The sequence below is a fragment of the Pleurodeles waltl genome, chromosome 5, assembly GCF_031143425.1.
Source record: "Pleurodeles waltl isolate 20211129_DDA chromosome 5, aPleWal1.hap1.20221129, whole genome shotgun sequence".
In the NCBI taxonomy this organism is placed as follows: Eukaryota; Metazoa; Chordata; class Amphibia; order Caudata; family Salamandridae; genus Pleurodeles; species Pleurodeles waltl.
In genome coordinates, this window is record NC_090444.1 from 1723964240 (window position 1) to 1723981674 (window position 17435).

Here is a 17435-nt window from a genome sequence, read left to right on the forward strand (position 1 = left end):
TAAGTAGTGTGCATGCTTCGTTTTTTTTTTTTTTTTTGAGAACAAACACTGTACCCTTGTGAGATTAGATATTTGCGTTCCACCTGTTTTGACACTTTGTATGGATAATCTGCCCATTCACACCTGGTTAGCCTCCCTGTAAGCCCCTGGATTATCTCCAGCCGTTGCAGGAAATGTGAAATCTTGTGAATCCTTCTTGATGACAAACTGAACATTGTCATGCATTAAAAACATGACAAAGGGAACTAATTGCATCTATGACTTTGGCTGCACCTGCCTTTAAAACTGTGGTCCACTCGCTGGTACTCTTTAAGACTCAATAAAGTAACTCACTCCACGCATGTGCCTATAGACCATTCAAGCAGCGACTTCCCTGACACGTTTGTATCCTGCTGCTTTAATCACATCATCCTAGTGCTAAAATGCCTTACGTGGCTAGATGCAAAGGCCAAATGCATCTTCAGAACAGCCAGCCAACCTAACCTACAATGCTGTGCATCTAAACTCTCTAAATGCCAAATGCGAAACTCTTGATTTCTGGGGAGGAGAGCATTGACTGCCTGACAAATAGCTTTTTCCCTTCACCTAGATCTCCATCAATAGACATAATTTTCAGGCATCTTCATTCCAGTGCCACTCAACTTGAGCACCATTCAAGCTTAATGTTAGCGCATGCCACTTTGCTTATGAAACGTTAATAAAACTGCCTGAATTCTGCTCATTACGTTTACCTGACACTTGTCTCTTCACATTTCTCTCTTTTGCAGCTATTAAAGTAAACTTATGAACATACTAATACAATGCCTCATGGGTAATCAGTATGTAACGTCATGATTTTTAGGCTTCACCTGAAACAGCGTGTATTTGTTGTCTGCAAAATCTTTTGATTAAAAAAAAAAAATAATTAAAACAGGCTTAGAGCCAGCCCGTTACTTACTACTGTTGGCTTCCCCATCATCCTCCATTCCTTACTTCTTATTGATCACGATTCCTGCTTCCTCCTGGTTGCTGCCTCTCATTCTGTTTTCTCCTGTGGCCTCTATCCCTGCGTGGAACATAGACCTAGCACAGTTTCCTGTTTGCGGCTAGTGTCCTTCCACTAGCTGCGTGCTCCTCTTGGTACTTTTCTTTCTTTTTTTTCTTTTTTTGCCATGCACTCTATGGTCACCTGCCTCCTGCTGTGTGTTGTTGCTCCTCCTCCCCCAACAGCCACAGCTCCCTCATATTGCTTTCCCCCCATGCCTTCCTCCTGCTGCATCTGCCTCCTTTCTCCCATGCACCTCCCTCATGTAGCTTTCCTCCCCTCCTTTTTTAGAAATATTGCACAGCAGCTCAGGCTTTGTGCAACATAGGGGGGAGAGGGGGAAACTATGACGTGGTCAATGCTGGCTGCGATGCAGCACTTTTTTCCCTTTACTTTAAGCCATTTTCCACAGGAGCCTGGTCTGCTGGAAAAAAAAATGGCAAAGTTAATAGATCTGTCTTAGAGAAAACTTAGTGGCTTTGCCGATGCGTTTTATAAATGTGCTCTTGTCTGTTTTTAGTCCTCCCTAAATTACTTTGTCAGCCATTATTTGCCATGTTTAGTTTCATTGGTAGGACAGTGTTGAGGCATCCCCTGGCTAGTTCACGGAAGATAAAACTGCAGTTAAATAAATACATGAATAGGGAACATTTAAGAACAGGCAATGCTTATGAGAAGATGTAATAAACTGAGAGTATTAGGAACATATCTATCAAAGTGCTGACAATAGTCACATTATGTAAATTTAACTCAATGCGTGGAAATGAATTTATTCCCTTCGGATGCCATAAACTATTAGAGGATAAAAATTAATTGACCGTGAACCATAAACAGATTTTGTTATTTTCAAACTTGGTTAACAAAGGATTCCTGCATTTTTCAAAGCTTCAGTTAAATTGCTCAAGCCAACATTTTCTTTTAAATGCTTTTGATCTCTTTTCTTTTGCCACAGGGGCACGTGGTTTTCTAGCCACGACCCACTAGAGCATCTAATAATGATTAGTAGGGTCTGTTCTGCGGCTGGGCTGCATCCTGTCAGCTCCGATAGGATCAAGCGGCGCATGTAAATGATTTGGGTACTCGAAAGGGATTAATGCTGCTCTGCACACCGCGCGTAATCGCCACAATGGAAAGGGCAATAAAACTCCTCATCAAGTACTTAATCCTCATCTGTGGAAAATGAACTCCTGTTAAACTTGTGGCTTATGGCGTGTCACAGTCTATTAAGGAAATGGGCTGTTTGTCCCTCTAACAAACGAGGCATCCGTGGTCTGCAGTGCATGTGATTGCAGTTAGTGATCCACAATGGAAACATATGATTGGTAGGAATGTTCACATTCATGAACCCAGTGCATTGCAGCTTATTAGCAGCACCTATATGTTAAAAGACTATTTTTTTCATTGAAAGGGCTGCTGGTGTAGACTTTCATGCATGTATGATGCATGCGTTTTCTCAAAAGAGACCGACAGAATGTTTCCTTAGCAGACAGTAGGCCAGGGGCGGTTCCTCCGCTATGGCGGAGGAGCGTCGCCCCCCAAGCCAGCGGCAGGAGCTGCAATCCTTTAAAAATAAACAATAATGTTTATTATCGTTTTATTTTTGAAGGGGCAGAGCCATGGAGGATGACGTGTACTTAGGGGAGTGCCCAGCGCACTCCCCTTAATGCGCATGTATGTTTGGTCAGCTGTCTCCGGCCGGCCAAACACACATGCGCTCAAGGGCTCTCTCCAAGCCGGCACCATGATGGAGAGAGCAAGCCCAGGCTCCCAGTCTGTGTTCGAGTGCCTAGCAAGGACGCTCCAGCCAATCATAACGCCGCTCTGAGCAGCGCCATGATTGGCCGCAGGGCAGGCTGAGTGCCTGGAGTGCAAGGGAGAGCACCTGTGCAGCGGCGAGGTTCATATATATTTTTTTTTTTATATATTTTGTTTTGTTTTTGTTTTATTCCACCCTTCCCCACCATTTTCACAGTCACCCAATACCTACTCTGCTGTCTATAAGACACTCTTTCATATGCAGTTCTTTTTTTAAACTTTAGATCTTTCAGGTGAGACAATGTTCAAGTTCCCAACCAGTCATTTGCCTTACAAGTAGTCTAATTTCACATGAGAATCTGGTGTGAACCTGTGCAGGGATCTAACATCAGACCACAAGACATTATATTATTCTAATAGCTACATGAAAGAGATTTCTTTAGTCTTCAGGATGACCTGATTGAACACCTACGGAGAATAGAGACGGTCTGGTGCTTGTTGTTCTAAGTGTGTGGCTCTATGTGGGGTGTGGTGATGCGTCAGTTTCTGTACGGATGGTGGGCTGGCTACGGCACCTAGAAGCAGGGGCTGGACTTAAAATACCTACTTTCTTTGGCAGAGGTATCGGTAGCTATGTAACTAGTGAATGAATGCATCTACAGGTACATGTAAACTTTCCTATTTTTCCTGCTGCTTCTTGTTGATACAATGATACGTCACTATGTACATTAACGACGAGAATGGCATTATCGCGACATCACTGTAGTTCTGTTTGTTCTCTGCCTGACATCAAGACATGGCAATACACCTAAGTGAAACATGTGATGGCCATATGAAGTATTAAATGGCGCTGGTAAGGGCCAGTTGCTAAAAAACTATGGCCTGATTTAGATATTAGTGGACAAGTTACTCCGTCACAACAGTGACGGATATCCAATCCACCAAAATCTAAATGCCATAGAATATAAAGGGATTTCGATTTTGGCAGACAGGATATCCGTCACTGTTGTGATGGAGTAACTTGCCCGCTAGTATCTAAATCAGGCCCTATATATGAAATGAACAAATAATGATGAGGAGGATTTTGTTCAAGAAACGTCTTGTATAATAACAATAATAAAACACCTCATATGGAACTCAAAACGGAAATGTAATTTACTGTGATAGCAGTGGAAAAAAAGGATCCATGGAATTAAGGGTGACTGGTACCCAATCTAACTTTTGGTATCTGTCAATTGCTGTAATAACTGATTACACAACAGCAAAGAAGTGAAGAAAGCTCACCTTGTGTGCATAGTTGCCACATGTGACTGTGCTCCTATAGTGGCAGTGTGATGAAGGGATCTGGTGAAGATGAAGAGAGCCAATGTGTTTGACCAGCTGATATGTTCTATTCCTGTCCTCTTGAATGCTCTCCTCTCACCCCAGTAAGACTGTAGAGTAATTGGTTTTAAACATAATGTGTATCTGTAAAGTGCTGATTCATCCAGAAGGAAATTTTGTTGCTCAATACCAGTTGTTTATTGTTACTTAACTCAATAGTACCGGTTTTATCAGCCTCAGAAAGATGAAAGGTTGAGTGGATCTGCTGGGATTTGAACCTCTGACCATGAAGTCAAACTTAGATTACTGTATTTAATGGATTAGTCCACTGAGCCACCAAACCCAGCTAATTAGAAACACCTAGAACAATTAGAAATAACCACAAATTAGACCCTTGATTGGGGTTTCTGGAGCTAATACACACTAAAGTGAGGGCAACAGAGTGACTATAGAATATGAACTGTTTCCTGCCTATAAGAGAAATTGTGTACAGCATCTGATTTTTAATCAAAGGGAGATTGAGTGTGATTTCTTGATGTGAACCGTGACTGCACTCCCACAAGTTCCAAACAATTTGACCCACAAAAAGAAAGTGGTTTCTGTGAGGAATCTCTAGTTCACTCATTGGTAGCATTACAGAAAAAACACCTTACTCAAAGACTTTGTATGTGGAATAGGTGCAAAACCTAATTGAAATAACAATAGAATCAAAAGATACAACCAGGTTAGTTCAAAAGAAAGAAATGTCACAGAAAATAAGTAAATAGGATGAAGGATAAAAATGTATTAAGAAAAAAGATTGAAATCTTCAGCTCGGCAAGCCTGGAAACTGTAGCAGAGGAGGACCTCATGAGTTAGATACTTTGAAGAAGCAGTCTTATTGTAGTCCCAAACTTTCCACTAAAGTGGGAAAAATGGTAAAAATTAATCCGAAGACTGCGTCTTTTTCAGGAGGAGTTGGCACTTTGTCCCAGTCCTCCTGAGATTAAATTTGGTTTTAGTACAGGCATTAATGTGGTAGTTGTACTAGTACAGAAGTCACTGGGACTTCAGGGCTGGTTCCTCTGAAATCAATCCAGTTTCCAGTTTAAGGGGGCCTCCCATAACTCCAGCAGCAGTTCCACAGCAAAATATCCAATAGACTGGAATTTTCTACAGCTCTCAAAATCTTCATCTGTTGGCAGAACCTCCTGCATTCTGGAAGATCTAGAAGGACAAACAGGAGATATATCCAATTTTAAATGATGAATTGGAACTATTCCATGCGTAGCTCCTCGTGTTTTAGGACCCATTGCACTTTCCAGACACAGCGTATAATTTCCATAGGGCCAGTATGGCATCTTTGGTTGGATTTAGACCCTTTTTACCTTGGTGGGATGGCATGCGGCTGGAGCAACACGTGACAAAATGCTAGACCAGATGTTGAAGGCACACTGCCGACCGTTGTCTCCACTCCTCAGGCATGTGTGATTTTTTCAGTTCCAGTCTTTTCTCCTCTATAGTTCCAGACAGATTTTCTTCTTGGCGTGTCAAGCTGTTGTTTTTAAAAGAGTGAACCATTCAACTTTGGTGATTAGGCCTTGACAATCATTAAAATTCCCAGACTTCCCATGCCAGTTTTGTCAAGAGTGGGATGCATTTCCTTTCCTAGGAAAATGTTTTGTACAACAAAACTAAGTAGTCTGTAACACCAGAATCCCATAAGGCAGCCCCTGCCTCCGCTGTGTAGAACTCTATTCTGTTCCCAACTCCAACTCTGGCTCATACATTGCCGCCTGGGCCTCCAGCACTGCTGACTTCATTGAGGCAGAGAGGACTACTCTCTTCGGAAAAGGGCCTCCTATGCCACATTTGTTTTTTTCCTGGCTATGGGGTGCAAGTCCTTGGAGTTAATATATGGTAGACACATCTCCCCCAAAGTTGTGATCCCAGAGAAGAATGTGTGTGCAATAAAATGCATTTAGCTCAACTGAGGCAGAAATCACTTCATGGTCCTAAACTGGTAGAAGAACTACAAGTTACAAGAATCTAGGTTTAATACTGATCATTTCATTTTATAAATTAGGAATATCTTCTGCAACAGACTTTTAGAAAAAAGATGCAATCTAAAATTTAATTATGAGAAACTATTTCCTTCTTATACTGCGTACCTGCACCGTGTACAGCTATGCAGGGACCTACACATAGGCAGTTGATTTAACAGAATGACCGCATTGAGTACCTGGAAATAAAAAGAGTGCCCATTTAAACCGATGGTGTGTGTGGAATAATACACTTTGCACAGTACCATTTCTAATCTTGACTTACCTGCCTCCCCTTGCTTACCCACAAACAGGAGCTAAGGTTGCTGGTTGCACCCTCTTATTCCTTTTGCTCTGGACTCGGGAGACAAGATTTTCATAAGGGTGACGTTTACACAGAAACCTATGATGCCACTCAAAAATTCGGATCCCATCTTCAACTAATAGCATTTTACAACTATACCTTAAAGTCTAAACTTTGATTGCAGTCTCTTTGGTTGGGTACATCCAATTTCACTTCATAGTCTGCAGGTTGTCTTGTATTGATATTTGTAAATGAGTGTTCTCTTCATGAAGGGTTGACCTCGCGGCTCAGCGGTCATGTGAGGTCTAACAGCATGTGCATGCAGAGAAGCCTGGTAGGGTAAAACAGAAGAACATGTGAACACTCGCACTTTCGGGTGATGTGCTGTTATTCTAGTTGTTCTTATTTGCTATAATGAATAGCTATGACATGGAAGAAGCTCAGATTTTGAGCATAACCCAATGTAACCCAACATACCATTAACTAGAGCCTGTCCTCCCTGGGGACAACATGCAGCTTTCAAGAGCTCAGACTCGTTTTCAAAAATAAATAATAATAAACCGAGAAAGAGAGATCGAGTGGGACAAGGTAACTCTGGGGCAATGAAAATATCAGCCCTCCCGCTCAACAGCCGTATATTATACAGTGGATTATGGTTTGTATAATTTAGTTGTGTTTTTTTTTCAACTTTCATACCTACTCAAATACAGAGAGAGGTGCCATTACTGAGAAAATGTTGCAAATTAAAACAACAAAACTAACACATGATACACTCGGAAGAGACTTCCTTATTGGGTTTGTTGTTCCAATGGTTTGATTGTTTCTCCTGTCCAATCCAAGCAGCTTTAAGGTGTACATCCTGAATTTGTAGTACCTAAACAATTTCTCCCTTTCTCTACTGTGATCCAAAATAACATTAATTTTCTCTTTTTACCTGATTGGTCATTGAAACGTCATTGAAACTCCGGTTCACTCTTTACGCCAATGATGGATCCACTTCTGTCGGGACTGGTGTCCATGGTCAAAAGCACATTAAAACTGCAGTGAGCCGGAAAATTATTTTAATAACATTTACTAAAATTGCAACTGAAGAGCAAATTATGAACCTTTAAATGTTGTGCTGTGTTTCTCACTCTCAGAAGTAGAAATAACGCCCAGTTTCCCTAATATATTGTCTAAAATGCCGTATGTTTCACCAGGGGTCTGAACAGAAACTTGTGAAAAGTTCCACTACAGTGTCTAGCACAGCACCGAGGAGCATTGCATCTCAGCAGCAGCGTGTCATTGTATGGAACGTGTGTTCTGTGCCCCTGAAGGCTGTGTTTTGGGTTTGATGGGCTGGGGATGCCTCTGCCCATTCATCTCTGGCAGCATCCCAGGGCTCTGAAGCTTACAGTGCGCTTTTTTCCTTTTTCCCTCGGGCTCATCTGTTTGAAATCCTGAAATCAATATGGATTTGACATGTTGTGTTTAATGAATAAATTAATTTGAAATGAATACACTGGGCCTGATTCACAAAGGTAACTTACATTTTTTAAAAAGTTTACTCAATTGATTAAGTTTACTATTTTCAGTATTCACAAACTCCGAGAGTAAACTTAATACAGAAATGTAAGTTACGTGTCTGCACCCCCGTAGTAAAGCAATTGGCTTAGTCTTGTGTGGGTCGGAGGCAACCTCTCGTACTCTCCCCTGATCCCATCCCCTTAGGAGTAAGTCTTCCTCTTTTCCTGCCCACTCCCCGTGTCTTTCCCACATTTAGCTACTAAATCCTATACTTACATGTGCGGAGACTCCGTGATCAGGGCGGAGAACTCTGCACACATAAGTGTAGGTAAAATTTGCATTTTGTAGTAGTACAAGGCGTACTACAGAGTGCAGTTTGTGAACCAGGCAAATATCTTTGATTTCTCAGTCAGTGTTTTGTCTTTTCATAGACCTCCATTCATTTACTCAGTGTGTTGATACAATTATCATCAAAGACAGTATGGCAGACATGGTGTTTGATACAGACGGGACCTGATTTAGGCACAGATGCTTCAGACTACGTTGACGTGGAAGCGGTTCTTAGTTAATTCAAAGTGCAAATAAGCAAGGCACGGTGTTTGCTTTTCGTTCGCTGACAGATTTCAATGACCAACCAGTTAAAACGAGACAAATAAAGTGATAGGTGCCACACTGTGCTTTACTATGAAATATTTGTGGACACTGGAATGATTTAAGCCTGCTAGCAAAAATAGTACATAGGTACAAGTATATTTATTATACCATGATTTGAAATAAGTTCAAATGAATAGAACACTCATTTTATTTAAAACCTTCAGTACTAAGATCATGATTTCCACCAATGAAAATGACCAACCACTTCTGTCTCTATCATTTGAAATTTTTTTGTCATATAATTGAAAACATTGTGCAGTTAAGTGTGGGTCAGATCCTCTTGAACTTGTTGTAATTGCTTCTTGGCCGTTGTGTCCTTGGGAATACAAAAATCTCAAAGCCCCTATTAGACCTCTGTCCATGGGTTCACAACCCAGTGCAATCAAGTGCAAAGCACCTACCGGTCTCACGCGTACTCTTTACCTGGCGACCAGTACTGTGGGGCAGCAGGTGGGTTTGTTCTTCTTCGGAATTGTGCACTAGCAGGCTGCGCAGTTCAGTGCTCCTTGGGTGGGAACGTCCTGCAGGAACTCCCTGCCGTTGTCACTAAAGAAAGGTGATAACCATCACAGTTATAGGAAGAAACTTAAGAACCTTCTTTATGAAAAAATACTATGTGACTATAGAAGTGATCTCCAAAAGCTCCCCTCTCTGGTTGTAGTTCACTAGCACAATGAGACATTCTTTGATTACAAAAGCGTGCACTTTACAAATACTGGATAGATCGCTATAGGTATAGGTGGATCCTTCTGAACCATTTGGTCTTGCGTCAATGTCCCTATTTCATCAGCCCCGCAGTTCAGCGGGATATAAATCATGCATTTCACTTTGGGTTACACAAAAGTCTCTCCCTGGGTTCACTTATTTAATGCACAGAGGATTCGCCAAAAGCTGTGGTTTGTTCATTTCTCTTGTACTTCTGTTCAGCTTGATAACTTTATCTTAAATTTTTCAGGTTTTCATTGGGGGATTGTCGCAGACCACTACTTGAATCGGCGATCTTGGTAGAAGACATAGTACACACCCAGCTGATTAATATGGTAAGAAAATATATATTTGACATTTTCACCAGCAATACAGTTTGTACATGTCTTATTTGCTATAAGAGATGAGAGGTGTGGCCATTCTATAAGGTAATCCGATTTTTCTTATATGCTTCCTATTGTTAAATGACTTATTTTACAAAATGGCTTTTGTCAGAACATATTTATTCTCGTAACTAGTCATTGATAATGTTTGATCTCTGCATTGGAAACAAAAAACAAGGCTTCCGCATTCAACCATTTATGCATTTATTTTAATTTGTTTATTGATCCTGGTACACTATAAACCTTTAATAGCCAAAGAGAGAAGAAAGTAGTAGCAGGAGGTTTACATCTTGTATAACGTTATCATAACAATGTGCTAAAGGCACGAACATGTACATCAGACCAAAAGGTATATCACATTATTAGTTGGAACAATTAGGCACATTGAAAGGCAGCAAAATGTCATAGAGTGGTGCAATCAGCTAAACTTAATGTTACAAGCTATGGTGGTTTATCATCTGATTTTCAATTAATTTTGAGCAGCATAGAGTACCAGTCAGTTACCTCCGGTTGCTTTTTCACAGGGTGTCGCAAAGGTCTTGTTATAGAGTCTTCTGCCAGTGCCAATTAATAGAACTCAGATCTCCTTTTAAAATTTCTGGTGCCTGGAGTGACTTCCAGCATATTGTGATAGTTCACGTTTCTATCAAGATGGCTAAACCAGCGAATTTGCATTTAATTTTTTTATTTTCGGTCAGGAAATCAGTTCTAGGAGATAAATCTTTGGTTCCAGTATGCGTTGTTTAACTTTCCAACTCAAAATCATCCTGTTATTTTGCTGCAAAAAGTTGCAATATTCGGGCACAACATCATATGGAAGAATGTTGCTTTGGGATTGGACTAGGGCATGCTTCGGAGACTGTGGGAACCTTCTGTGCACTTTAAATGGGGTAAGGTAAGTGTGGTAACATTTAACCATTTTGTTGACCAGAAGGTCATTACACTCCCTGGAATGCAAAGGATGTAACTTCTATAATTTTCAGCTAAACCTTTTCAGTAGAATGAAGAAATATTATGTATATTTATTAGTAGTGCAAATGTACCAGCAGACCTATATTCCATCCCCTTTCTGCACAGCTACACTCCTGGTTTCCCCTCACACTAAATGCACATACTCTGCCCCTATTGAAAGTGTTTTCTTATTTTGACATCACTTTGCTTGACAGCAGATTGAGGTATTTGTCATTTTGAAAACCAGCCATTAATTACAGGGCAGTCATTCAGATTTCACAAATATTAAAGCTTCTTGAGTGCTCACGGAGGTCTTCCTCCCTCCTCTGGTTCAGAAACGTTATTAACATGTCCCACCTCCACTAGAGGTCAATCAGATCTTTGGACTCGGTGAGGAGTGTGGTAATCAGATTCATTCAACACAGATCAATAACATGGAAATCATGAACAATTTTAAACATCATGGCCAATTTGACCACGCAAACAAGATTCCAAACTATATACATTTTCAAAACTTTACTACAACCACAAAGCAAAAGTAACATATATGGTGCGCCAAACTAAGCTATAAGCATACATGAAAACCATAGGCTGACCGAAAAGTCTAAAGAAATTAAGTCTACTGAACATTAATACATTCCAAGAGAATAGCACAAGTTAATAGAACTAAGATGTGCACATTAAGCTCAGATTTCAAAGCAGATGATGGTGACATCAGTAAATCATCAAACTCAATTAATAACAATTAGTTTCAGGGCAGGCCATCCTTATCCCTAAAATGAAACTGGACTTGCATGTGTGGGGACAGACTATCACATGCTTGCAAAACAAAAGAAGAGACAAAAATAATTTGGAAAAATCATCTGAATAGGGTAACTCACTAAAGAAATGCACTGGTGTAATTATCTTAGCTGAAAAGGAAACAAGAAACCACATTGAAGTTATATACCTCTCTTCATGGGACAGCAAACAGGAAAGTTTTGTCTATCAGAGCATTCTCAGCTGCGCAGCATTAGTAGACGGCAGCATCAGGGCAGTACAGAACACGAGCTGCACATAGGGCAGGTCAGCAGTTCAGAATTTAATGGGCATATTAGTACTGATCAGCAAAAACAAGTGGAGCAATTAGAAAGGAATAACTTTAATTCTTCAGAAGACATCTCAAGCTCATAGGGAAGAGAGAATGAGCAGCACCACATCAAGGGTCATCAGCCAGCCATGATTAACTAATAGTTTCAAAAGTCTCTCCCTAACTAGAAATGTCCACAAATTTCTGATTGGTCCTCCAGGTAGGCTCATCTTGCGCACATGAACCAATATCCAGTTAGGGTTTTAGACACCCATCAGGTTTGCAACTACTCTGGATTTTCTCAGGGAAGATGCAAAGTCATCTTGAGGAATTCATACAGTTCCGCCAGAATATTACATTTATTTATCAATTGCAACTTTGGGATTCTTTCCCACAGCACACAGGATAATTCGAATAGTTCTCATGTGAAATTAATAAGGCTTCCTGTCATGTTCGACAAATAGAAAAAATACTGTTACATTTGTTATTAACTACAACATGTCCTCCGTCTTTAATACAATAGTACATTCACCAACACATCAGCAACCTAGGAAATTATTCAGGTCAGTACTTTTCCATTACTGCTACAGAAATGAATCTTCAGGCCTAGTCTAGCTAAGAAAGCCTAAATACTTTTTAATGCAATCATTACATATAAAACCTGTTGCGCACCTTACAATTCGAGTCAAATATGCAAACGAAATTATTTAATTGCAATCATTATTTACAACATTAGAAACAGTTTAAACGTGCATTGATTTTTCTGCACACATGTATCTCTCGTTAATAAACTCATTTAAATTAATATAAGTATGATTCATTCATGTTCATTTAATACTCATAATATACTTCATCTCTACTGTTTCTCTAAAAATAGCACTTTCAATATTAAATCGTCAGTAGTTAATTTGAATATAAATGCACAACGTTTTTCACGGCAAACGGGATGTCAAAAGAAATGGAGGTTACAATGTCCACCATAATTCAAACGTACACAATTTTACATTTCATGTTAATTTCTCGGTTAGGCTTCAAATCAAGATTTATAAGTCACCATATGCTAGCTTCTATGGCGCTAATGTATTAATAAAATTTGATCTCTATCACATCTTAGCTTTGCATTTTTCTATGCAGAATTTCTACTGTATAGTTTGGGGCTGTAAACTTTCAGCAGGATTGCCGACTTGTGCCTCTCTTATGAGTAAAGAGCATACCTGAATGACAGAAATCTCTTTTCATGTGACCTATCCTGCAACTTCCTTGTACCCTAGCCTGACTGGTCTCCTGTGAAGAGAATAGTGAGGCCACTTTGTAGGCCCTAAATGAAAATATGAAAATAGATAATCCCATGCACATACCAAATATTGATAGGCTCCAATTAGCCGTTCATTAAGCAAATGGCATAAATTAAAGAGGCACTCTTTCTCTCTCTCTCTCTCTGTCTCCATTGCTACCCTTGTTCTCAATATATTTTTATTTGCTGGGGAAGGACTGGAGGGGGCGAGTGTGAGATATTTTTCTGGGCTCTCTGGAGAGTAGCTGATCATGCCACTTAGAAAATAATAAACTTTCTCCATAACAATTATTTTTTCCACATTTCTTGTGTCAATGTTAACCGTTACAACCTTTGGATAAACCTCTTTCCTTTAGAGTCAAAGACATTAAGGAAATGCCTTACAGAGGAGAAAGAGGAAGGAAAGATGCTTTACATCCCCAGTATCTTTTTGCCATTTCAGTTGGGCGAAAGCCAATTTACTTCTATAGTGAGGTGTTTTTTGGGATGGGCACACCATAACCTTTTTGACAATGCACAGCCACTTGGAGCTGGAATATAACATTTGGGACAAGTACTTATCTTCCTTGTTCGCAACTTGTATTTCTTCTGTTCCTCTTGTGGGATCACATGGAATATAGTGTCTTTCTTTGTGTGTTGTGGAGTGCTTAAAATTTGACTGTTCTAATTCTAATCCCAGTCCACATTGAGGGAAAGGAGTATGATGTGTTCTGCAAGAAGAGTGTGGCCTATTTTTATTCGTTTGAACATTGAGACCTTTCTTGTTAATCTCTTCCCATCCTGTTCAACAGTGACCAGTGTGCCCTTCCTGCCACTCGCAGTCCATATTGTATACTCAGATGGCATTCTCAACATTTCTCCCCAATGTTGATCCAGTGCCAGGAACTGATCCACCACTCACCATGCAGAAGGATGGGCACATGTCCTGAGGTTCATTGGGTCATTGTTTTGGCATCAATGCCATTTATTGTCTTATGGATACAAGACTGAATCAACATCCCTCAGATGTGGGCATTGCATAATCAATCAGTGAACTGTGAGTTATGAGAGGCGTAAAAGGAAAGCTTTCCATGTGTTTTTGTTGTTGTTGCCTTAGCTGCTGCTTAGAATCATCCTCTATGTTGTCTTCCTCAATGTCTGTTTCAAAGCTTTCTGACACACTTCATGCAGCAGCATATGGAAGTCTTTCTCACTTCTGTCCGTTTATCAGCTTTTCATGGGAGTTTGAAGTGTCTGCCCAAATAATTAGCAGGGTTGTTTGCCATGGATACTACATATGTCAACATCCCAGACCTGCCGATGTAGAGACCATTTTTCTATCCTTGGTGGTGGATGTGGGCTGTCCCATGAACTAGAGGGATATGTGTAATCGCGTAGATCAGGTCACTGAATACTTATAAATGGACATGTTGACACACCCACTTAATCACTATAGCTTGCCTCTCAATCTGTGAGTATCTAGATGCAGTGTCTGTGAGAGCCTTCCTGGTGAAGGCAGTGGGTTCCCGTTACCCATGGCATTGTGTTTGAAGGAGAACAGCTCCTAGATCGCAGAAATTCACATCCATCATGTTGGATGGCTTTTTTTCAAATCAAAGTATTTCAGTGTGCTGTTATGCAGGATGGCATAGCACTCCTAAAAAGACCTGAAACCCCTTGCCATATTTGTGAGTCTTGTGACGGGAAGTGCTCTACAAATCTATTGGTTCATTGATTAATTGATTGATTGTAGCCCGACAAGTACTCATCCCAAACTAAACCTTTTGCATCACTACAGCCTTATGTGAAGTACATATTGTATGGATCCTTCCTTTAGGAGCCTCAATATGGTCCACCCCATTGTTCTTAATACAATGAAGGAATAGGAGGCACAGGGAAATAAAGTACCTGTAAGATCACACATGTGGTCAAGCAGGAAATCCATGATTTACTTCAAGTTTCCTGATCTTACATTGTCCAATACAGCCCTATATGGTTAACTCTTTATCTCGGTCTTATTGTACACTAAGAGTTAATGCTTTGTGTTTTAAATTTTTTAAGCAACTTCATCAGCACACTGTGAAGCAAAAGTGCCTTGTTTGAGTAGTCACCCACATTTCTTGAGGACTAATGCTGCTGTTTTTTTTTTATTTTTAACTCTGCACACTGAAGAACTACTGTCTAGTTTGCGGTGTATGCAGTCTGACTGCTAAAACAGTTGAATTGGCTAACCTTCAATTGGAATATGCAACTTTTCAGTAAGTCCATAGTATAAGGTGCAGAAGGTATACCAATGGCATGAAGTTAAATGTCAGCTGACATGGCTCCAGGCCTACATATGTAGCCTCACTGCTGGAGCTTTTACATCTGGAGGCAGAACTGTCAAAATCAACATTTTTCAAAAGAGGAATATATTTTAAATATTAAGTAAGTCGCTCTTAATTATGCCGTGTAGTCTACATATTAGGGTGACTAATATTTAAAAGAGCAACATGTAAGAATGTAAGGTTGGCATGGTTCTAGAGTGACGAGCTCCCAAATGCTGTTCTGCTGTTATAGGTGGTATAGCATTCCTCAGGAGAAGAGATAAACTACAACTAAATTGCTATTTTGGATCTCGGAAAAAAATAGGATACAGACTCTGTTAAACCACTATTTTATATATTTTTTTAAAAATCCAATTCAATGGTGAATTTGGATGTTTGCTTGATATACATGGTAAGCAACTTTCAAAAACTTAAACTTATCCTGCCTGCAGCTGCCTTCCCTGCTAGTGCAGATGCGGGCCGGGGATTTTGGCAGGATGATCTAGATGCAATATGTGATCAGAGGGAGGACCATCTGGGAAGGCATAGGAGCTTCAGGAACTTGAAAGGGACAAGGGAAGGCCTGACCATTCCTAATTTGAGTGCAAGAGAGACCTAGACAAGAAGAGCCATTTGATCCCCAGATATACTACAGTCGTTCTGGCACCAAGCCCAGTGGGATGGAAGCCGGCCCCAGAAGTAGTAAAGCAAACAGGATGTGCTATAACAGAGGGAAGGTTTATCCTTGGAAATGTATATCCATTGGTTATGGAGTGTCCAGGAGTCACCCCAACCCATTGGCTAATGACTTGGACAAAAGTGACACCTAACCCTCAGCATCTCTAAATACATCTGGGCGTGCATAAGAACAGAAGAGTAAGAAGCCTGCTTTCTGTGGCCTGTGTGGAGACCTGAGGGGCTTGGCCTGCTCCCACCTCCACTCAGGACTTAGAAATGGACTTTAAGGGTCAGTTGGCTGACTTTCTGTGTGGCTACCGAGACATCAAGAGCCCACTTCCTGGTGTGACCCACTGTCTACTGACAAGTGGACCCTGACTCGGCTGTGCTGGCGGCCTCTGCTGGAGTTGTTCCTGGATTCTAGGTGCTGTTTCTGAGGTCCTGAGAGGTTTAGGAGTTTCCAAGAAAACTACTCCAAAAAGAAGAAAAAATAAAAGTTCTCCAGAGAACAGGGATTGACCCACCCACAGCGCAACCTTGGTCAGCAAGAACATAAAGTTGGTCCCACTCTGAGCTTTTTACCTTCCAAAAGAAGTCTTTATTAGATCCTTGCAGCTACAGTATCTGGCTTCAGAGCAACCTGCCCAGCTATGGCTCCCATGCTTGTCCTGCTGAAGATTTACAAGGTCCAAAAAAAGAGGTTAAATCACAATATGGAAATATTGACTGGATGAAACGTATCCAACAGACAAGAATATTGCAGCAGGTGCAAAAGTTTAATCTTCCTGCTCATAGTTTTTCTTGCTTCAGACCTTAGCCAACAGGTAACCAAATGTGGAAGGATTTTGTTGGATACAACCTTCAACCTTGCCCTGCTGGAATATTTCAGCTTCCAGGATCTTCTTTAACTGCACCCATGAGGGCAACCTTGGGTGTATCATAATCAGCCTCAACCTGTACTTCGGTTTTAGTATACAGCACCCACAGGTGATATGGCGTTTCATGGTGCTTTTAACGTAAAACTTTAAAAATTCATTTCAGGGGATCCCCTGATTGGATTTTAATCATTACTATGTTAGTTTGTTTTCTCAATAAATTGTTCTTAATTTTTAGAAATTGGTTGTGTTATTTTATGGTGTTTTATGTTTGATTTGTTAACTAGTTGGTTCTGCTAAACACTTAACACATTTTCTCTAAGTTTGGCCTGGCTGCTCTGTGTCATAGCTACCAGTGGGTTGAGAACAGGTTTATTTAGTGAACTTTGTGTTTGACCTGACAAGATTTTGGCCTTATTATTTGGGAAGAATTCACATCCTCTCTAACTAATAACCAATTTCTTACATTGGTGGCAACAATGGGATCCAGAAATTGTGTAACAACTCAGTTTTAAAAGTCAAATCATAAGTTCTTGATTGGGTCAGTTTTTTTTCTCAAAATAATTTTTGATCCCAATTTTTGTATTTTTGGAACGCGGAGGTGGATC

General features: G+C 40.4%; 1 protein-coding gene across 1 annotated transcript in view; it reads left to right on the forward strand.

Moving 5' to 3' along the window:
* The window catches only part of SUPT3H (SPT3 homolog, SAGA and STAGA complex component), a 1211638-nt gene that overhangs the window by 415766 nt on the left and 778437 nt on the right, over positions 1-17435 (forward strand). Inside the window, exon 3 of the mRNA XM_069236106.1 lies at positions 9543-9627. Within this exon, the coding sequence (XP_069092207.1) occupies positions 9543-9627 (85 nt within the window). The remainder of the gene's footprint in view (positions 1-9542; positions 9628-17435) is intronic.